Source organism: Equus asinus, chromosome 5 (assembly GCF_041296235.1).
Source record: "Equus asinus isolate D_3611 breed Donkey chromosome 5, EquAss-T2T_v2, whole genome shotgun sequence".
Classification (NCBI taxonomy): domain Eukaryota; kingdom Metazoa; phylum Chordata; class Mammalia; order Perissodactyla; family Equidae; genus Equus; species Equus asinus.
In genome coordinates, this window is record NC_091794.1 from 2,657,747 (window position 1) to 2,682,304 (window position 24,558).

The window sequence follows — 24,558 nt, forward strand, 5'->3', positions numbered from 1 at the left end:
TCCTGGGTCATTTTTTGGGAGGTTTTCAATTACTTTTTCAGTCTCCTTACTGGTGATTGGTCTATTCAAATTCTCAGTTTCTTTTTGATTCAGTTTTGAAAGGTTTCAGGATTCTAAGAATTTATCCATTTCTTCTAGATTATCCAATTTGTTGGACTATCACTTTTCATAGTATTCTCCTATAATCTTTTGTATTTCTGAGGTGTCCATTGTATTTTCTCTTTCATTTCTGAGTTTCTTTATTTTAGCCCTCTCTCTTTTTCCTTCATGAATCTAGCTAAAGCTTTGTCAGTTTTGTTTATCTTTTCAAAGAACCAGCTCTTGGTTTCATTGATTTTTTTCTATTTTTTCTTTAGTCCCTATTTCATTTATCTCTGCTCTGATTTTTATTATTTGTTCTTTCTACTGATTTTGGGCTTTGTTTGTTCTTCTTCATCCAGTCCTTTAGTTGCACTGTTAGATTGTTTGAGATTTTTCTTGTTTGTCGAGGTAGGCCTGTCTTGCTATAAACTTCCCTCTTAGAACTGCTTTTGCTGGATACCATAAATTTTAGCATGTCATATTTTCGTTTGTCTCCAGGTAGTTTTTTTTATTTCTCCTTGATTTCTTCATTGAACCAATCATTGTTCAGTAGATGTTTGTGACTTTTCTCATTTTTTCCCTGTAGTTGATTTCTGGTTTCTTACCTTTGTAATCAGAAAGGATGCTTGGTACTATTTCAGTCTTCCTAAATTTATTGAGACTTGTTTTGTGGCCTAACATGTGATCAGTCCTGGGGAATGTGCCATGTGCATTTAAAAAAAATTTGTATTCTGCAGTTTTTGGATGGAATGTTCTGTATATACCTACTAAGTCCACCTGGTCTAATGTGTCATTTAAGGTCATTGTTTCCTCATTGGTCTTCTGTTTGGATGATCTATCCATTGGTTTAAGTGGAGTGTTAAAGTCTCCTACTATTATTGTGTTACTGTCTATTTCTTCTTTTATCTATTAATAATTTCTTTATATATTTTTGTTCTCCTATGTTAGGTACATAGATATTTACAAATGTTATATCCTCTTGTTGGATTGTTCACTTTTCATTATGTAATACCCTTCTTTATCTCGTTACAGTTTTTGTTTTAATATCTATTTTGTCGGATCTAAGTATTGTTACCCTAGCTTTCTTTTTATTGCCATTTGCATGTAGTATCTTTTTCCAACCCTTCACTTTCAGTTTGTGAGTGTCTTTAGGTTTGAAGTGTGTCTCTTGTATGTAGCATATATATGGGTCTTGTTTTGTTTTGTTTTTTGAGGCAGATTAGCCCTGAGCTAACATCCACTGCCAATCCTCCTCCTTTTGCTGAGGAAGATTGATTCTGAGCTAACATCTGTGCCCATCTTTCTCTATTTTATATGTGGGACGCCTGCCACAGCATAGTTTGATAAGTAGTGCATAGGTCTGCTCCCAGGGTCCAAACTGGCCAAACCTGGGCTGCTAAAGCAGAGGACACAAATGTAACTGCTTATGCCACCTGGCCGGCCCCCGGGTCTTGGTTTTTTTATCCCATCAGTCACCCTATACATTTTTCTTGGAGCATTTACTCCATTGATATTTAAAGTAGCTATTGATAAGTATGTACTTATTGCCATTTTGGGGGGATTTTTTCTGGGTGTTTTAGTAGTTCTTCTCTCTTCCTTTCTTCTCCTCTTGTTCTCTTCCCTTGTGGTTTGATGGCTTTCTTTAGTATTATGTTTGGGTTCCTTTCTCCTTCCATTCTGAATGCTAAAGGGACTTACTTAAGTGAGAAAGGTCTTCTGACCTTCATATTATCTTCATGGGTGGTTGATCTGCTACCTTTACTCTATATTTGCCTTTACCAATGATTTTATTGCTTTTTTTTTTTGATAATTTTCTTATTCCTATTTATGGTCTTCTCTTTCACAATTAAATAAGTCCCTTTAGCATTTCTTATAAGGCTGATTTGTCCACCTGGTCTAATGTGTAATTTAAGGCCATTGTTTCCTCATTGATCTTCTGTTTGAATGAGATATCCATTGGTGTAAGTGGAGTGTTAAAGTTCCCTACTATTATTGCATTCTGCAGTTTTTGGATGAGTATTAATAGAGTATTCTTGCTTGTAGGTTTTTCCCTTTCAGCACTTTAAATATATCATGCCACTCCCTTCTAACCTATAAAGTTTCTGCTGAGAAGTCACCTGATAGCCTTATGGGATTTCCAAAGAGGACAATTCTAAAATTAGTTAGACATATAGAAGAGACCATTGACAAAGGAATGGAAATTAGAATTAAAGCAGATTTCTTAGCACAACAGAAAGCAGAAAATCAAAGGATATTACCTTCAAATTTTTGATAGAAAACATTTGTGAATCGAGAATAATCTATGAATAGCAGTAAATAAAGACATTTAGAGATAAAAGAAAAGAGAGAGTTTGTCACCAAAAGACCTACCATAAAGGAACTCCAAAAGGACGGGCTTCAGTAAGAAGAAAAGCGAGTCCAAAAGGATAATATAAGAAACAGGAAATGGACAAATCAAATAATAAACATAAAGTAAATCTGAAGAAATATTACTTGTGTAGAATAACTGTATTTGAGGAAGAGAACTCTAACACTGTATAAAAATAGCATGTGTGGGTCAAAGAGAAATCATAAAGGAAATTGAAGTATTCTAATGGAAGGATAGTGAAAAAAATTACATAGCAAAAAGCATGCCATGCAGTTTAAGCAGATCATAAATGGAAATGCATAATACGTTCTCATATTATAAAATGATAAAGTCAAGAACTTAATAAGCCAAATATCCTACTTATTAATTTAACAGAAGGAAAAAATAAAGAATAAATCCAGGAAAAGTAGAAGGATGGAAATACTTACAACAAGGGAAGAACTAGAAAAATAGAAAACAGAGATATGCTTCAGAAGATGGACAAAACCACGTGTTGTAAAAGATGAATCAGTTATACGAGACTTCAGATAGACCAAATAAAATAAAAGAAAGAAAAGGCTAATGATGAATGAGACTAATAATGGAGGTATAATAACAAATAGTGTAGGGACTGAAAAGATAATAAGCTTACCCAGATCAACTTTGTGCAAATAAATGTGAAACCATGGATGAACTAAACAAATAAAAATATTATTTACTAAATATGACTGAGGAACAAATAGACAACTTAAATAGTTATTTAACTACTTGTTTAACTAATAGTTAACTAATAATTTGAATTAGTGAATGAAAGTTGTTCTAAAAGTAAGAGCCTCTGGCTTAATTGGCTTTAGGAGTCATTTTGTTAAACTTTCAAGGAATATGTCCTTCCAAACATATTCAAACTCTTGCTAAGAACAGAAAAGAAGAGGGAATTCTTCAAAATGCATTCCATCTGACCAGAATAAGCTCCTAACTAAAATAGGACAGCAGGAGAAACAATAACTCAGAAACACAGATACAAATTCCTAACCTAAATATTATCCAACTGATCCAGCAAATTATAAAAAGGAAAGAAAAATGACTAAATTAGGTTTATTTCAGGAATGCATGGGGGTTTTAACAGTACATAATTTCTAAATGTAATTTACCATGTTGGCAGATTAAAGAAGAAACCTGCCAATAGATGCAGAAAAGCTATTTGATATCTAACACCTATCCTTGAGTATAATTCTTAGAAAACTAGGAACATCAGATAACTTGCTTCAGGTAAATAAAACCAAGCAAATATTCTACTTAGCAAGGACATATTAAACCAAATCTCCTAAAAACAGGAAGTACATGAAAATGCCTGTTACCATTTCTTCTACTAAATATTTTAGGACGTAGCCATTCCAATTAGATTTAAAATAAAATTGTGAAATAGTTGTAAAAAGAAAACAAACATTATCCCAGACGATATGACTCTATACATAGAAATTCTCACCAAATTTACATACAAGTGGTTTCAATAAGTAGATTGTAGCAGGATGGCTGGCTATAAAAATTCAATTGCGTTTCTACACATCAGCAGCAAAAAGAAAACACATTTTTCAAACAAATTGCATTTATAATAGCAACATAATCCGTAAAGTATTTGGGAATAAAGCTAAAATATATTTCAATATGTGCAAAACAATTATAAAACTTTATAGAAAGACATTTAGAAACACGCAAACTGGGGGCCGGCCCCATGGCCGAGTGGTTAAGTTCGCGCGCTCCGCTGCAGTGGCCCTGGGTGCGGACATGGCACCGCTGGTCAGGCCACGTTGAGGTGGCATCCCATATGCCACAACTAGAAGGACCTGCAACTAAGCTATACAACTATGTACCGGGGGGATTTGAGGAGATAAAGCAGAAGAAAAGTAAAAAAAAAAAAAAAAAAAATATTGGGAAAAAACATGAAACACTCAAATAAATGGAGAGTCCACATTCATGGATAAGAGAGACTATCATAAAGAGATCATTTTCCCCCTAATGATAAGTAGACTCAATGCATTCTAACAAAAATTCCAGCACGTCTTTTTATAGAAATTGACAAACTGATTCTAAAATCGATATGGCGGGGAAGAGAAGGGGTGGTCATGAAAGACAAAGATATTTCTGACAAAAATAAGTCAGAGTTACATGCCTTGACAAATACAAAGTGTTACTCTAAAATATAGTGATTAAGGCTAAGTGATAGGAGGTCACAGAATGAGACAAACTGATGAATGTATCACAACAGAGAACCCAGAAACAGAGCTACACATATATGCACCTTAAACATAAGACAGAGGTGATGTTGCAGATCATCAGGAAAATTATGGCTTATTCATGACATGGTGCCAGGTGATCTGTACTGGGAGAAAAAGAAACAGAAACCAGATCCCTACGTCAAACCATTTATAAAATTAAGTCCAAATATTCTAAGGACATAAATGTGATAGGAAAAACAAAAAATTTTAGAAGAAAAATATGGAAGAATATCTTTCTCACTTTGAGTAAGGTAAAGATTTAATAAATAAAATGCAAGTCCTTACCGTAAAAGAAAAATTGATAACTTTAATTACATTTAATTTAAAAACTCTTTCTTTCAAAAGACCCTGTTAAGATTGTAAAAAGGCAAACCACAAAGTGAGAGAAGGTATTTGCTATGTATACAACTAGCAAAGGATTATTATCCAAAATACTTAAGGAAACTCTGTAAAACAATATGAAAAAGTATAATCCAATAGAAAATGTTGACCTATGTAAGAAAAAATGCTCAATTTCATTAGTAATAAGGAAAATGTGAATTCAGACCACAATAGGGTAACATTTTACACATCCTAGATTGGCACAAATTAAATCTGACATCTAAGAGTTGGAGATGATGTGGGGCAATAGGAACTCTTACATTGCGAGAATGGGCGTAAACTGATAAATCATTTTGGAAAATAATTTTATAAATTTCTACATTTTCATCTCCAATGACCCAGCAATTTCACTGCTATGTATATAACTTAAAAATCTTACGTGAGGGATCAAGCCAATATCCTAGAATGTTTAAGGAAGCATTATTCAAAAAAAAATCCAAATTGTTATCATGAGCAAAGTAGCTAAATAAATTGTGGTATATTGAAAGCTGAACAATGTGTGTTAGCAAAAATGAAGGAACATTGTGAACAAACGTAATGCCACAATATGATAAACCTTAGAAACAATATAGTCGCACAAGACTCCATACAGTATAACAATATTTGTAGAAAGCTCCAAGACACACAGAACTAATAACTGTATTATTTATGCACTCATACAAACGTGATAACACTGTTTTCAGCAAGAATACGATCAACACAAAATTCAGAATAGTAAATACCTTTCTGAAAGAGGTGGGAGACTGGGGAAGGAAGGTACATGGAGCTGCATCTAAGTTAATGGAACCACTGAGACAGAAGACAATTTATAGAGTATTGCTCCTGAGATCCCAGAATTGATGTTAATTTAGTGTATCTTAAACTAATGTTTCCCAAAGTATGGACTGCAGTGATAGTCTCAGTGGATGTTTTTTATCACCACGGGTTGCATGGTCAAATCAATTTGGAAAATGTAGCATATGTTTTCCGTCTCTGGAGTTTCACGAATCACCCGGGCATATTAAATGCTCACAGAAAACCTGCAGCAAAGTAACTTAGCTTTATTTAGCCTAGTGTTTTCCAAATGTACGTGACCTTGTGGTAGCCATGAGAGCACACTGCTGGGGTCTTTCTTCAGGAGAGATCCCACTGCAAAAGGGCTCTGGCTGCCGCCCCCTAGGACCCCGCACATTGGGTCAGGGCTGGTCCTTGGGCCTCAGGCATCAGAGCCTCCCTGGGGCAACTCCGAGTGGCTCTGCCCTCTGAGCCTTTTCCACGCCTCTGTCCTTCACTGTTTCTTCAGAGGAATCTGACCTGCCTCGTGGGTTGTGGTCCCAGGGTTCTCCCTGCCCGCTTCATCCTTTCCTGTCTTACCTGCACAGGTCTTTCCCTCCATAAGTATCTTCACTTTCAACATTGTTTTGGAATCTGCTCCCCAGAAGACCCAAATTTACGCAATTATAAGTTGTTTGGTTTTGAGTTTTTGTTAACATAACAACACATATTCCTTGGAAATAATGTTCCGTGGAAAACTCTGGGATATGCTATTTTAAACCAAACCTTGCTGCTGCCAAGTGAAGAAATTATAAAAATACTAATGTATAGCTATTTGTTTTAGCTCATTCATACTTTTATAGTAGGAAAATATTTTTTTTTAATGATGTATGTGTCCTTTTTTACTCTGAAGCCTTTGTTCTTCACTGTCAAAATGAGGGCTCTGGAAAAATCGTCCTCAGCACCACGGTAGATCACTCCAGTACTTTTATTAAGGAACTTTGCCGTTCTGTTTGCCACTTGGTTTATTTCACTGAAGTGAGAATTTGAAGCAAGAGCTCTAAGGAAGAAAAAGCAAAAGTAAATATGTTTTGAGCTATTTTATTAATTTTTAAATAGAACTAATTTTATATTTAAATAAAATTAAATAATTCAATATAACATTTTTATTCAAACTGATGAAAAAATCGACAAAGTAGTTGTTGCTCATTGGGCATCACAACATATTCTATGCAATTAACCTATAACCAAAAACATTTTAACAGCCTCATTCATTTTAAATTTAAAGAAAATTTTAAATGATTTAATGACCATGGCAACTATGGAAGAAGATAGTTCCAATAAACTAGCAAAACCAAAATCTCTCTGACTTTGAATCATATACCTAGAGGTGACCTCATGGAATCAAATCACAAATAATTTTTCCAAGATGAGCAACTAAAATGTCAACAATATACAAAATATCTCAGGAAATCATTCATTTGTTCATTATTCTTTAAAATATGCTTATTAAACTCTTAGATGGCAGACACCTGTTCTAGGTAATGTAGATTTTTGTTGGAACAAGCCTCAAATCCTAGAACTTGCAAAAAATAATCTAACTTACAATTCATTTTCAGGTGCTTATGACTAGAACACATTTGGTTTCAAAATTATGATTTGATTTTTATTCGGAGTTTAAATGAACCTCTCTTCATGAAGCATCCATATTGGATACTTTGTGAAGTGCATTATTCTTAATGGTTTCAAAATGTCCTTCCTCAGTACTCCTGCAAGGGGGGCTGACTTAACAGCCTACTATTACGTACTCCTTCCTGAGCTGTCAATAGCTTTATAGTCTTTCAACGAATACACCTGCTGCTCATAAAAACATTTATGTTGCTGCAGAATTTGGCTGTGTTTAAATATCAGTGTTTTCAGTGACCTTGAAGAATCCATACTGGTCTTATTTTTTTAGGGGAAAAAAAACAAGAATATACAGCTGTCTATTTACTTGAGTATATCAATAGAAATTAGAAAATAATTTGATTATTACAAGGATTCTAATATTTCAAAAGATTTTCTTCTTTAATGGTTTTAGCTTTCTGGGTAATATCTTATACTATTTGTGTTTGTTTAGATTTCTGTTTTTGAAATTTTGTCTTAATTTATATATGTTGAAAAAGATAGGTTTATATTCCTATATATATCTGTATATTTTAATTAGAAATGATGACAAATACTGTTAGAACTATCAACACTTCCACAGAATGATTGAAAAAGTAAAAATGTTAGAATTAATTTAGATCCACCTTAAATGTTTAGTAATAGAAAATCATAAGTCCATACTGAGAAAAGTAAAATCTTAGCGGAGAAAGTATTCTGCAGTTCTTTGTGGTCGAATGCAATATAAATTAATTGGTTTTGGCTAGGTTTCAGTTGGCAAAGGCAAATTGCTCCCAGAACCTGTGTTTGGTCCTTCTATTTCACAAAAGGGCACTTAAAGAAGGCAGTCAGTGCAATTATTATTTCCATATGGCTCTGGATTCTTGTGATTTTTGTGGGTAAATCACAGCAGGTGGAGGCATGAAATCTTTCTCTTATCTAATTTAGTTGTGCCCGAATGTGTATAGCTGTTACAACTGCTGTTATCGACAACTCCTGGTAATTCTCCTCACTATTTAGTGAATTATGCATGATAACAGTTTATTTTAGCATATTTAAAATGATGGAGGTAGCTGACAGAAGAACAGTCCCTCTTACCTCCTGAAACATGGGATTCAAGGATTATTATAAATCACTATTTTTAATCTCAGAATGGTCATGTTGTACCAGTGAAGGCTGTGTTAACAACTAGTCAACTGGTCATGCCCACTGGTAGAAGAAACTGATCTGAGGCCCAAGTAAGTGACTCTAAAGGAGGACCTGTCGTCTGAAGCAATCTCTAGACATTGGTGTGGTGCTCACGCATGGATCTCAGCAGCACACCTCATCACTAAGGCAGCAGACTCCCGGGCGTTTGGCTGATTTGTCCATGAACTTTCTTGACATGGAATTACAGGAAGAAAGCTCCTGTGGTTCTGGGTGATTAGTTTACTGTATAACCAATGCGATTCCCATCCACTAACTCAGAATATAGTTTATTATTAAAATACTGTGTCTTACTGTGAGTGAGATATTTCCAGTAACTGCATGGATGTCTGTTTAATCACATCAACAGCAACAGTAATCGTTCGTCTGACATTTGAAGAGGATGTTCCAGTTTAGAAATCACTTTCATACGCATTTGTATTTGACCCATCACAACAATATTGTGAGGTGTATGGGTGATGCTGAGGTTTCAACGTTCATTTTTCATCTGAGTATGCTGTGGCTCAGTGATGCTAGAACGTGCTAAATTCATCTGTCTTGTGTGTCACAGAAAGACAGCCTTGTTTCTCTAAATTCCAGTCCAGTGCTTTAATTAGTGAGGTCACTCATTTTATCAGTAAATACAGAAGATCCTGTCAAAACTGTAACAGAATTAGAAATCTCAGTTGAAAGTCTTGAAAAGCTGCTAGTCTTGATCTGCAGCATCCTCCTAAACTCATAATGATGGAAAAATAGAAATGAAAGTGCAAGTAAAGAAAATCGGCTTGGCTCATTCTTTCTGGTTTGCCTTTATAGAAGAGCTTAGATACATAATTTAATTGTTACAATAAAAAAATAACTATTTCATTCTTCCTAATGAGACTCTTTCCTTACATTGAAAAAACAAGAGGTGAATATGTTTCTTGATACCAGTGGTATTTGATGAGGACTCAAAATCCCATGAAATAGTAACAAAATATAATCTATGTAAACCTTTGTTAGACTAAGTACTTTGAATTTCAGAGGTTCTTATACTATGATTAGGATTGTGGATTATTTATTATATATAGAATCTCTATAACTTCTTTTTACACCTCTGTCAATATATTAATAAAAGGGGAATATGAAATCTAACATACCTAATATATAAAGTTCTTGGTGATGTACGGCTGTATCGCAATATTTGCTGTTGGAAGCTATGTAGTATAATAAATGGCAGCACAGACTCCTGACCTAGGCTCCCTGTACTCAAATCCCAGCTCTACCACTGACATTGAGTGACCTTGGGCAGCCTACATGGCCTCTCTGTACCTCAGTTTTGTCACCTGTAAGACCTACTTCACAGAGTAGCTTTGAGGAATTTCTGGGTATTGGGAGTGCTTACGGAGCCTGCAACATAGTTAAGTACTATCAAAGTGTTAAGATTAAAAAATATTTTTAACTACATTATGTCCTGTTTATACTTTCAGTAGATTTGTTTGGACTAACTTGTCATTTCAGGCTAAAAAGTCATAATCCTTCCAAAGAATCAGATAATTGGGATGTTTAAGTTGATTAAGTTTTATGTGTTAAGACAGAATCTTCAAAATTCCGTCAACCAACCTGGTGACAAAAAATAGGATCAATTAACTATTCCACATTAGACTGGGGACTTGAAATGCAGATTAATGTTCCATCTACTTGTTCCAGTTACCTATTACTGCATAACAAACTGCCCCAAAAGGTGGTGGTTTAAAAATAATGGTTTATAAGTATTATATCTCATGAGTCCACAGGGTCAGATATTTGAACCGGACAGAGCAGGGGCAGCTCCTCTCAGCTCCCAGTTTCTGGGATGAGGGAAAATCGGCTAGGGGCTGGAACACCTGGGGACTGGCCGTGCATCCTCATCTCATCACCTCCCCCTGTCCCTCCTCCTTCCCGTCTCCTCCCCCTGCTCACAACCTCTCTCTCTGAGGCTCAGCCACATGGCCATCTTGGGCTTCCACCTAGCTTGACAGTCCCAGGCTAGTCATACTTCTTAGATACTTCTTAGATTGTAAGGCTCAGCTCCAAGACGAAAGTGGAAACTGCCAGTTTTCTTAGAGGCAGGGCCAGTAGCTGGCAGCTCATCAGGCTGCTCTACTTTATTGGTCAGATCCGTCTCAGGAGGGGTGCAGACGTGACTTTTCAACGAGAGGAGTGTAAAAGAGTTTGCAACCAACTTTAGTTTGCTGCGCTACTTGCCTTAGACCTGCATAGTTTCACATTATCTGCTTTGCTTGTAATTTGTACTACTTTAAAAATAAATATTTTTCAGTACTGAGCCAAAGCAAATGTATTAATTTTGAATATGTATGACATTCTAAATCTCAAAGTCCATTTAGATAATTATATCTGGAAATATTCTAGGGTAAAAAATAGTTAATTTATAAACATAAAGCAAAAAAAGAAAGAAGGAAAAGAAAACTTCCTCAAAGAAGTTTTTTCAGTTCTTTGAATGTGGACTTTACAATGGTTTATGCCAATGTATTCACTATAGATAAAATAAAATTATGCAGGTCAAGTTACCCAGACTTGAAAATGAGGTGGTTTCTGAATGTCCAAGGAAAACCACCCACTCCCAGCTCCCCAGCCCCCAAGCACAAACTGCATGGATATTTGAAACGGGCAGCATTTGTGACCAATGCCAAAGAGCAGAGACCTCTTCACAGTGGTGGGATTTTCTTTCTTTTTACCCTAAATTTAACTTACTACTTCATCATAGGTAATTTTCTCTCTTTCTAATTTGATTTCAAAACTAGCTTATATACATATGAGTAAATAAATAATATATAGCAACTGTTTGATAATGATACAGGTAAAAATAATATTTCTGGAAAATGAGCTTGCTTTGCCTTGCATTCCTCTACTTTCATTTAATGCTGTCTGTAGTCATTTACACATTTAATAGTTCCTTGGGATTCGGACGCCCACATTAGAGGTAGAGGAACCGTGTGTGTGTGGCCTGCAGAAAGCTTTCAATTGCTACAATCTGTTTATTACTATTATATCTCTCTGTGATGAGATATTACTCAGTTTCCAGTCACAGTATCTTGATAAACCTGTATTTTATTATAAATCTTGAGGTATTCATTTGATGCACGTTTTAATATTACCAGTCCTCTGAGGAAATTCAAAATCAATGACTGTGTTAGGTCATTAACCGGAAATATTGGGTTATTTAGAATGTAATAGGACGCTGTTCAAGTCAAGACAGCGTCACGTACAAAGAAGGTTTAAAGTCTCTCCTTTGGGGAGGTGTGACTGCATTCTTTGAAACTTGAATTATGTTTTGCAGCCTTGTAGATCAATCTTAGCAGATATCTTTATTTCAGTTTTGAACAAAACAAATACATCTGTCTTCAGATCACAATTACGACCTACAAACACATATAAAAAAAGTTAAGTTCCACCATGGTGACAAAATACACTTAAGTGGGAAAGATAAAAATGAAAATGAATCTTCACAGAGTGTTTTCTTCCTGTTCTAAATGATGCTTAGGCATTCTCATGCTTGTATATCTAAATGAATTTCTGCTTCCTTTTCAATGCAAGAAACAGCTCTTACATCACCATGTTTTGTGGCTGATTTGGACCAATGTAGGACTTTACCTGATATTCACAACTGATACTGTGTTTCAGGGGACACTTTTCTACAAAACCTTTTCTCATGTTCTCTTGGCATTCTCATCCAGTGAAATCCTCCCCACCTCAACTTCCCTATTATTCACTTCAATTCTGTTGGAAAATCCAGCACCCAGCAGACAGTGGTGGAGGCCAGTCACCTGCATTTTCTTTCTAGTTATTTCCTCTTCAAAGATTTTCTCTGCTAGCCTCTATTTTTCTTATCTATCATATAATTCAATTAGCACCATTGTGAAAAAATTTAACTGCTCTATATTTTTGTTTCTTAAAAACGTATTATTTCTTCTAGCTTTTTTAAATGTATAGTTTAAGTGAAGTGTAATCCTCAAATACTCTTATGATTAAGATTTTTCCCTTTCCTTTCCCCCTTCAGGTAAAGTAATCTTATCCATCCTCAATACTCCACTAAGTGTGGATTCTCTAACTGGTTCACTCTCTGCTGTGCTTCTCTTCCTTTATCTATCTGTACGTTATTATTCTTATCACCAAGTTTACACGTGGTTTTAAAATCATCAAAAACTTTAAGAATGAATGGCAAATTTAAAGTTGTTGTTTGTCTATGATATACTTTTAGGAAAATCATTTAAGGATTTTGGGGTGGAGGCACAGTGTGCAGGGGCAGGCATCTCAAGCTTTAAACATTTAATTTTTACTGGAACACCATTATAAATATTTATGGAGTAATAGAGTTCAGAAGAAAAATCTATATCTCATCTATACAAAAGTAGGTTATACAAAAACAGATGGGAAAGTTAAAAGTGAATAAATATTAAGAAATATGTACTAAAAGATATTTCAGCACAAATCTCAGTTTTTTTAAAGGATACTGTTTTGTAAAATATTTTTTGGCAAGTAAAATCTTGGATGTTCTCCACAACATTCCTAAGCAAACCAGCCAGCTCTACTGACACATTATTGCATTTTGATTACAAAAGCACTGTACGCCAGCAAACCAGTTTTTTCCATCTCTCATTTGAATTGTCATTAATTTATGCAAACTAATTTTAAATTGCTATAGCAATATATAGAATTTAAAAGCTAAACTTACAGAGCAATTAATTCATTAATTTCTTTATTCAATCATTTAGCTAAGATGTCATGAGAGCCGGCAACATGCTAGGTACCATATTAAGCAATGGACTATAGAGGTTGGCGGGCAAGCAGAACACACACAGAATTTTTGAAAAGACCTCTCACAGCATCTGCAGAAGTACCTTAAGGCACAAGCCTATCATTGCCCTGGATTAAATGCACCACCTATTGATAATGGCTCCTGAAAGAAAGCAATGATGAAACATCTGCTGGAGCCTGTCAAAGGGTTTTGCACGTTATTTTGCATTTTCCTTACAACAAGCCTGACCCTTGGCGGTGGTATTGCCTCCTCTGTTTTCAAAGATGAGCGGACTACAGCTATCACTCCATTGGTCTCATCCTCGTGCCAGTATTTTCTAAAGGTCGCACTATAATAATTCACCCGTTTTCCCTAACAGTAAATTTAAGCACTATTTCAAGCAGTTAATTATCTACATATAAGGTATCTGTTTTCTGAAAATCAAGTATGAATTTTTATTTCCAGATCAATATTCTTCTACCATCAGGTGTATTTTGGCACTATCCATACTATTGCTCAACATCTGATGTTCAAGGAATGTATTTATTTTTCATTTTACGTGAAACAAGATACACAAATACGCAGATATATTTGGAAGGAATATAAGGAAAAAAGTCATTGATGCATTTCAAAGCGATTTAGGGTTATCTCCTACTTTGGATTACAGGGGATAATCAAGAGTTGATTGTAGTAAATTATAGTCATGGCATACTAAATGATACTTCTCCAAAAGTACAGTCAGAAAGTAGTCGTGTACTTAGTATATCTATTTCTATATTTTTCTTACTTATGCGTAATTTGTAATTTTGTCATAGCAGTGGCCAATTTTTACCTAAGAAAAATTTTCAGAACACCCTACCCCTGGTTTAGAACACCCTACCCACTAGCTTCTTAGCCTGTCTTCTCCCCAAATTAGAAACTTCATTTTGTCTACTTAAATGAATATGGGAAAAGAAAGCAGCTCTTGGTTACCAGCAACAGAACCTCACTCTGATGGTTATTTAAGGATGTCAACATGTACACTTCAAGGCAAAGCGGCAGCTTCCAGCCTCGGAAGGCAGCAACCAGGAAAGCTGAGGTTATTCGCCTTTGGTGCAGTTTCTCCTTCTGTGCCTCCTCATCGTGGAGTCAGTCTCGCGGGAGAAGAAGTCTGTAATCGTTCCAGCTTGCTTTTATCCCTGGGGCAGTCAGCTGTGTTGGACATCAGCCTCGTCTTCCCCTGATGGTGGGATTAATTTACATCTGGTCACTGGAGAACAGCTGGAAGATATCCCACTGTGTGCCTGTCCACTGGAGCAGCAGTCTTAGCAGTCCAGTTCCCCACGATACAGGGCCAAAGGCGCACCAGATCCCCTGAGTTAAATGGTCCAGCGTTCCTTTACTGGTATCAGGCACTGAACCTTGAGCACTCCTTTGCTTTTTTGTTTTATTCTGTGTTGTTTGTTGAGGGAAATATAGACCACATTTTTGAGAAATTACAGTCTACTTGGGGATATATATTGATACACATTGAAATAACTAGATGAAGAGACCAGATGGTTTAAAATTATTCCATCATTCTTTGAATCGTTCATTGAAAATCATGCAACAAAATCAAAGAATTTTTAAAAAATAAACTCCTCCATGTGATCTGCAAAATCTGTTAATATGAAAATTTTAAATATTATCTTAAATAATATCTAAAATTAACTGTTTAAAAACGAAAGACATCAAGATACACGCACATCCAAACCCATGTAATATGACCAATGTAGAAAAAGGAGGTAGAAAGAAGGAATGAACACATATAAAATCAAAATTAATGAAATTGAGTCAAGAAAAGTATATTTTAAAAAATTAAAATTGAGTTTTTTAAAAGACTGATAGAATCAACTTGCCTAGTAGGCAACAAAGCTTACCTCGTAGAAGGAAAATGTTATTTATGGATGAGATTTTCAATGATAGGGCAAGACTAGATGTACCTTTGTATCAATAAATATAAAATACAGGAGCCAGCCTGGTGGCATAGGGGTTGACTTTGTGTGCTTCGCTTCTGTGGCCTGGGGTTCACTGGTTCAGATCCCGGGTGCAAACCTACCCACCACTTATAAGGCCATGCTGTGGCAGGCATCCCACATATAAAGTAGAGGAAGATGGGCACGGATGTTAGCTCAGAGCCAGTCTTCCTCAGCAAAAAGAGGAGGATTGGCGGCAGATGTTAGCTCAGGGCTGATCTTCCTCAAAAAATAAAAATTAAAAACAATTTTAAATAAATATATAATATAAATTTAATGGACAATTTTCTGTTAACTACCAAAACTGAAAAAGAAGAAGATCTAAACATAGGGTAAAATAATTTTAGAAGATGCTCAAACACCTACCCCTGGGAGATATTTCAATTCAGCTTTCAAGAAACAGATAATTCCCATGTTATATCAGTTATTCCAAAACATTAAAAAATGGAAACTTTCACAATACATTTTCTAAATGTAGCCTAACGCAAATATCATAATCAGAGATTGATGATAAAAAAGGGAAAAAACAGGAAAACTCTAGGCCAAAATCACTTATAAATGTAGGTTTAAAGATTCTGGTTGAAATATTATCAAATTTAATCCAAAATTGCAATAAGAGTTATAATGCTAGGTCATGAACAGTAGGGCTTCTCTTAGGGATGCAGCAGTAGTTCTTCATAAGCATATACTACATCAAGGGGAAAAATATACAATTAACTTGGCAAATACAGATAAATTGTTTTATAACATTCAGAATCCATTTCACATTTTAAAAAATGAAACACAAACCAAGTTACACTGTAAGAAAAAGAAGAAAACTTCTTAATTCGCTATCTCCCAAAAACCTGTCAGATATAATTATATTTAACAGTTACACATGAATAGCCATTCCATTAAAGAACAAAGCAAAATAATAATCCTGCCTTTATTGCTACTATACAATAGTCTATTAAAGATCTTTGCATTGCAATAAGACAAGAAAAATAAGAGATTTTCTTTTTGGTTTTTACAGTAAAACATTATAGATGTACTCCTAGAGGTGTTGCATATTTTTTGTCACATACTGAAGTCTTAAAATGATTTCTGTTGCTGTGGTAAATGGAATATTTTAAAGTATAATTTTAACTGGTCGTTGCTAGTGTATAGTGATCATTGTATGTTGGCTATGTCTAACTGACTTCTCTTATTACTTCTAAATCTTTTCTGTTAAATCTCTAGGAATTTCTAGGGAGACAATCATAATTAGCAGAGAGAAAATGATGGTTTATTACAGCTCAATCATTAGAAGAGACATTTTCCACATAATTTAAAAAAACTATGGCAGATAATTAAGTCAGCTTTAAGACAAACCTCTTTGTATACCTTATGGTTTGGCTAAAGTAGAATAAGATTCTGTCTCTCTAAAGAGCTCTAAAAATGGAATAGATTCACACTTCAGTGCGATGAATCAAGGCAACTGATACAAGAATGGAAATGGATCACTGTTTAGGGCTCTAAGCTGTTTTATGATTATGCCTGTTTTATAGACTTGCTGGAACTTCAGTTGATGGGCCCACACAGCTCATTCTGGTGCACTGTTTTGCAAACCCTGCAACTGGAGTGCTCCAGGAGTTAAGTCTCTCAGAGACTGATCCATTCTAATTAAATCCGAAAAGAAACTGGAGAACCAACCAGAATGTCCATGTGTTAACTTTAGAGAAGCCCATCCTTTGCAGGAACAAATCTACATATGTCTGCTTCTACAGCACCTGGGAATCCACATTAGCATTAGGAAGATTCTAGCGTCAGAGTAAAGATATGAAAAATCTAAGGAATCCTTCAGCCAGGGCAAGATCAGTACCTGCCTCCAGACAGGGCTTCTTCTTGTAGTGACCAATAAAATAAAATCCAGATTCGGTGTCTCTCTCCTTTGGGAAGCAATTGTTAAACCCTGACTCAAGCTTTCATTTCCCTGGAGTCATGTGAAATAACTTCCTTTCATTCAACTAAAATATTTTCAGATTTGCTAATATGATTGTTTAGGCAACAAGATTCTTTGATAACTTCAAACTTGATGTATCTGGGCCACGCAATTCTTGATTTGTCAGGAAAAATATACTGCAGATGATGAATGATGTTTTAAATGTGGTTTTAATTTGCTTGGTTTTGAGAGGATTATTGTGGAGACATCTCCACAGTCTTCTGTCATCTATTGTTTGATGAATGAGGGTGTGTGTTTGTGTGTGTGACAGAGAGGCAGAGTGAGAAAGACAGACACAGAAACGGAGAGAGACAGGATTAAAAAATGGCTTGGATGTCTCCTGGCAGAGCCAGTTATATCCACTTTTAATATTGTTTCATTTTCTCAGGAATTTATAGCTTCAGTCTCCTAGCCAGCAGAACAAGAGCTTTACCATTGGCTTAATTAGGACACTCCTTAAAAAAAATAATCATGGTAGTAGTAGAGTGCTAATTTCTAAGCGCACTTTCACCTCTTCCTGATAATTTTAACTTGATATGACTTGAAAGGATAAAGGAAAATCCAGCCATCCTTTCATCTGTCCTCTAGTTCTGTTCTGTAAATGAAGCCATGCAGGGTACCTTCACACATCAAAAATTCTAGAAGAATCCCCTTTATCAAACAAATTCTATTCCCTGCCCTAAACAAGAATATTTTATGTTCCATTCAAAACTGGGTGAGTTATAAGCCCCCTGTATTTCCTCGAATATGTCTATATGACAAAATATCAAAATTGAATAAAAATAAAGGCAGAATGATTAGATGTGTTAACATTAGTAGAAAATAATCTTATCTTTGAAATAAGTTATTAAAATCTGTGGAGTTGAGAATTGTTTTCTGCCCTTGAACTATTTCCTTGAAAGTCTTCTAGTGCCATCACGACATTACTGTCTCGTTCATAGGCTGTCTTACGTTTAAAGTTACTTCTAGTGATTAGATGATCAAGAACATAAAGTGTGAAAGAAATGACTTTGGCTCAGAGTCTAATGTATGAGCATATTTGGCCTGGACATATCAGCCCAGATTGGCTATAGTGAAACAGCAGAACTTGCATGGAAGCCACTGACTAGTTATGTGACTGGCTTTGGTAAGTTTCTTATTCTTTCTGAGCAGTTTCATCACATGCTAAGTGAGAATAAAAATATTACCAGTTGTTCTTGCTTCACAAAATTATTTTGAGTATTACATAAAGAATGTGTGTGAAAACACCTTCAAAATTGTAAAATATTGCATAAATCATGGTTGTTATCTTGTGATTGCTGATACATCTTTACATCTGTATGTCTGAAGAAAAAAAGTCTACAGCAGAGTTTTTAATCACATACATAATCCAGTTAATTTAAAACTTAAAAAATAAAACAAAGAGGTAACATCTTATAGAAATCCCATTAGACCCTAAGACTTTAAGAGAAAGCAAACCAGCTGAAAGATGACCACTTTGTGACTCTCCTTCCATCAGTGGAAATACTAAACCCACGAGAGGGAGGTGAGGAGTGATGAGAATGAGTCACAGTAGAAGAGAGGGGACTTGTATTTCTGACATAAAAATAATTGTGGAATTTAATTGCTTAGGGAGAGCTTTGGTGATTCTGTGAGCTAAATCTGTTGGAGTGTCCTAGAACCTTGCACATAAGGAGCGTTCAGTGGAAGTCTGTGGAATGCGTGAATTTCTCCGTGAGTCAGTCCAAGTCTTGGAAGTGACTTATCGAGGCACATAATAGAAGTAGAACCAAGGTCAAGCACAAGACAGGAGAATTCCAACCCGGACTTCCCTGTGTGCTGCCTTCTGTGGATCCGGCCAGGTTAGCTCTGATTGTACAAAGATGCAGCCACAGGGATGGGAACGGAGCCTACTTCTTCTCACTAAGTTATAGTTTCCAGATTGAATGCTAACAGGGTCCAGCTCTAGGAAGAACATCCCTTTTAGTTACCATGAAGAGTTGTCACTTGAAGAGATAAAGCTAGACGCAGTATTTTAGGTAAATGAAAGGCTCGATGTGACAATAAGGTTAGGTTCAGCAGCTGGGAAGGAGCGATGTCTGGGTCTAAGCTGCCGGGTCTGCCCGTGGGAAGAGAGCCATAAAGAAGGTCAGCAGCTCTAGAGGATAAAGCATGCATGTTCTGTTTGGCAGTGCCCTGTGTTCACACTACCTGGTTCCAAACTATTTTTTTTAATACATAAGGATACAAATACACAAAATAGAAATTACGTATATTTTTATTTTAGAAAATGATATACGTAACAATCTATTAAAGTACATTGTTACTGGATGTTTCCCCACAATGGGTGCCATCATCGTACTCATCCGAGGAGAGGTCGTACAACAAGCAGGGTCACCTTCACCCAGCATTAGTGCAGAAGACGCAGGGCTCTCGCAGGAAGCATTGCTATACTCTCCACAGTCCAGTGCACTCCCAGTCCACGGCATGACGGCCTGGGAGCTTCACTCCGTGCCATTTATCTACCGCCTGACAACCTGTTCTCAACCCATGAAAGAGTACAATAATAATCCTGGATCTCCCACAAAGAATAAAAACATCATCTATTTTTGGAAATTAGTAAACTGATAATGTAGGAAAACTTATGGAATATAAGTAGTACAGTACTTAGAGTGAAACTGTAGACAAATTATATTTGAAAAACTATTCTGACAATTAATGAGTTAAGCATGAAATGTAAGAAGTTAGAAGACAGCACAACACAAAGAGGAAATAAAATAATTTATAGTAATAGCAGATATTAAATATAACAGAAAACAAAGAAACAATAGAGAGATGAACAAAGCCAAATGTTGGTTCAGACCTCTGGAAAGCTTGATCAAGAAAAAAAGAAAATGCAAAAATAAATGATATTAAGAAAAAGAAGATGATTTTACTGTGGATTTAGCAAAGAAGAAAAACATATAGGACAGTCTTATGAACCATGGGATGAAGTGGAAGATGTGCATGTCATACGACTAGCAATTCCATTGTAGTACAAACTCCAGAAAAACTTTCATACACACGCTACCCAGGTGTGTTCAGAGTTGAGCCTGCCAGGATGACTAAAGAGATGGATAGCTCTGTAGCAAAGCACGTCTCTACCTGGGGTTGATGTGTCAGCAGAAAGGCACTTAGCCAAAGTTCTGGGACAATAGTGCCCAACGCTTGTCATGGGTGAGCTCTCAGTGGTTTCCAAGAGCTTGGAAACACCAGGAGGAGAGAGGGAGCAGGACGCTGGGAGGAGGAGCTCTCCTGGCTGCTGCTTTCTGAGCCCTCCTCCTGGGCAGGCTCAGAGGTGGCAAGAGGACGTAAGACAAGGCAGCGGCCTCCGCGGGGCTGGGATTGAGGCTGAGGAGCCATGTCCGCTCACTTCCTACTCAAGGATTTTCATTCCAGGGCTGTGCTACAGATACGCTTGTGTATGTAACAGCAGAAATGCTGTTATTCATATGGGGGATCCTTTACTCCCTGTAATTTACTGAGTAAGAAATTACTATTTAGCTATGTTTTGGTGAAGAAACAAAGACATACTGTATAATTATTATGGGGCCTTCTAAGAGTAAATTTTGAGTCTGTATCTTCTCCACTTGAGGATAAGACTAAATACTTTTCTTCAGAGCTTTAAAATTCTTTCAGTTATCTTTTCATGTTGTGAAACACCACTCAAAATATACCATAACTCTTATTTGCAAAAAATTCTCTGAAAGGTAGAATATTCTCCTCTTGTATGTGAGATTGAACAAGCCAAAACGTCTTTGCAAATTTCTACGGGAAATAATATCATTTCTTCTATAGTACACAAATGTCTTTTTTCTCTCTCTCAACAGTATGAGTGTTAAGTCCCCGGATTGTAAAGGCCTTGATCTAAGAAAGCTCATTCTTTTAGGCCTTGGCAGATGATTACTGCCACCAATGATTTTATAGACTTTATTTCCTTGGATTTTAGCTAGGTGGATATTTACTTTCTAATCTTGAAATTACCTGGAGATAAATATAAGTTGCAGTCTGTCTGTTTTGTCTTTTTTATTTAAAATGCTGCTGTTATTAACTCATTTTTTCTTTACTTCCTGTTTAATAAATAGTTCCATTATTTGGGGTATAGATGGCAAGCTCAATTCCTCAGCTAGACACAATAACCATGTAGCATATAAAGTTCTGACAAATAAGGCCATAGAGTTTTAAAATGATCTTTAAGATAAATATTTCTTTCTCAAAAGTAGCTTAAGGGAAATGATTTTCATAGTCTTGAATCTTAAAGCATCACCAGCGAATAAATGCCATTTGACACATTCTCCATATATGCAGATTTTTATAACTTCATTTGTTAGTTAATAAGATCTCCTGAACAACAGAGATTTTAGGCAAAGGCTAGATGAAATATTGATGGGAATATTATAGATAGAATTTAAGCATTAAGTGAGTGATTCAGTTAATGACCTTGAAAGGCACTTCCATCCCTGAGAATCTCTATCTTTAGATTTATAATGAGAATAGTGAAGAATTAACTTAAGGACCTGGTGACCTCATTTGACCTATGAATTTAAAAGAGTTGTTCACACAAATACAGTTGGGTTTTTTTTCAGATACTCTATTAAAATACCATTACAAAGTTAGTGGACAGTACTGCTGCACACATACAGTGTAAGTTTAATTTGTCCCCACCTCAGCATGTGTCTTACATGCACGGGTAAAATGAACAACAACGCTGTTCTGACGCGGGGGCAGGAGAGCCCTCTCAGAAGACGCTGGCTGACTGGTCATTCTGTTATCTGAGGCAAGTCCGTGTCCTGTCAGTGGGAGGTGGTTAGTGGGGAGTAGCTGGGTCGTTAAGAGTAGGTGACTGGGAACCAAGCCTCCTGTCCTGCCTCGGGTTCCCCAGGTGTGGTGAGTCTCTCATACCTTTCTGTGTTTCTGATGCGCCTTCTTGGGCAGACTATTTTAAAACCCACCTCACAATCACTGTGTAACTTGTACATCTTTAAAAATAAACTGTGGTATCTGGGGGAGGAGTCACTTCTCCCTCAAGAGAAAATTTTCATCGTTTTATGTCTTAAGTTGACTCAGTTTCCGTTGTTGCTACTGGGAAATCACTGAGTTTCAGAACAAAGCAATTGATTCGGGATAAAAGATTTCAAACTTTAAAAAACAATTAATTTATTTTTCCTTTCACCCACAGGTCTACCCCCGGATAGCGCCGGCATTTTGGCACTACCTGCGGGTAGAAGTGAGTAGCGGGTACTTGAATCCTCCCACCTTGCTCCTTGCACTCGGCTGGTGTGGTCTGATCTGATGTGCCCATTCTGCTCAAGATGCAGCCGCCATTCTGTGTCGACACGCTCTCGCGCCACCACCATTCCTTAGAACTGGGTCAGAAATCCAAATCACCAAAAATACAAGGCAGTTTATATAAGATTAATCATCTCTCTGAATAAATTTCCAAGTCAAGACCATATCATATACATCATAATGATAAATAATGAAGTGCTAAATTATGGAAAACCATGCTTACACTTCCTTTTAATCAATACTTTTGATATTTAGAGCATACTTCCTCAGCTTAAGTTTGGAATGTCTCTAGAAAAAGTAGAATAATGCTGCTTCATTTCCTTTCTCCTCTCTTCTGTCCCCAGGAGCATGAGCAGCTCACCTACTCCTCCACGCGGTCCAAGGCCCCCAGTGTCATCATCACAGGCCTCAAGCCGGCCACCAAGTACGTATTCCACATCAGAGTGAGGACAGCTGCCGGATACAGTGGCTACAGCCAGAAGTTTGAGTTTGAGACTGGAGATGAAAGTAAGTTTCACACAGGACATAAAGCAAGATGTTAATTTAGTGCTGTTTCAGTCAGACCTGATGGTTAAAAATCTCATGTCCCAAAATTTCAGTAGTCTCATCAAACAGGATTCTGTTCCTGTAAATACCCATACAGTCATTTCAGTTAATGTTTTGGTGTTAACATTAAATACTTCCATGAAATACCTTCCACTACCACAATTGTAATGTGGCCCAAATATATCTCTGAATGAATTATGCAGAATTCATCACTTACACTGTGGCACAGAGTCTTCAGTGGGTAGTGCTAGCCTAATTGCTCACCAGTCTTGGCATCATAATATGATACTAATGAAAACTTGGAAGAGAATAAAGCCATGGGCAAATGATTTTAGCAATTAGTTCAAAACTGTGCAGCTTTGGCTTGGTATCTCAGTTAGATCATTAAAGCAGTGGTCAGGAGACAAACTCCACTGAAATACACCTTGTAAGCTTACATATGATGCATGGGCTTGATTTTAAACTCAGATTTATTCTTTAGCCTCAATATATTAAAAACCAAAATGGGAAATGAAGGGAGTGAGGTGTTCCAACATCATGTAACATTGGCTTTGAAATGTCTTATTTGTTCTAAACCCAGCCATACCGCTGAATTCTTTTTGGCTCTTACATCCATCTTACTACTATCTTTGTAAGAATAATATGGGTGGCTTTTGGTATGTACCTCTATGGAAAAATGTCCCAGTATCTAATTATACTAAAAATCTGTTCCCATCATTGCTAAAATACCTATACTCATATAATAATTCAAGAACAGCAAATTTATTATAAAAATTCTTTATGAATAATGACAATAATACCTACCATTTATGAGCCTCTAATAAGTCCAGACATCATGGGAAGTATTTTACATGTATTTAAAACTTTCCACATCCAATGAGACAAGTATTATTTTCCCAATTTTACTTATGAGAAATCAGAAGCCTAGAGAAGTTGAGCGATTTGTCGAGATTCATGCAGCTGGTAAGGAGGTAAGCGAAGATTTGAAACTGCGGGCTGTCGTCTTCCAGGGCCTGTGCTCCTTAACTGCTCCACTGTCCTGCCAATTCCTTTCGTTTGAATTATTATAATATGCTGATAGTGAGACCACTCACTAGGCCACAGTTCCTCCATTATCACTCCCTCAAATTGAAACTACTCGGGCTTCAAATTCTGTGACAGAAGAGGTGTTTTGTTGTTATTTTGACGTTGATGAACAATATCGATCCATAAGAACTTCTCCGTTAAAGTATATCTAACTAAAAAGTGGAAGAGCACTGACATTTAATGAGGAAGGAACACAGCTTAGGGAGAGAGAGTAAACTAAA

At 36.2% G+C, this 24,558-nt stretch overlaps 1 protein-coding gene across 7 annotated transcripts in view; it reads left to right on the forward strand.

Moving 5' to 3' along the window:
• Positions 1–24,558, forward strand: part of EPHA6 (EPH receptor A6) — a 792,264-nt gene that overhangs the window by 526,311 nt on the left and 241,395 nt on the right. For 5 of the 7 annotated variants that reach the window (XM_070508536.1, XM_070508537.1, XM_070508539.1 and 2 more), the window contains 2 exons: positions 22,596–22,643; positions 23,050–23,212. In XM_070508536.1, the coding sequence (XP_070364637.1) occupies positions 22,596–22,643; positions 23,050–23,212 (211 nt within the window). The remainder of the gene's footprint in view (positions 1–22,595; positions 22,644–23,049; positions 23,213–24,558) is intronic. The other 2 variants (XM_044771750.2, XM_070508541.1) reach the window with 1 other exon arrangement.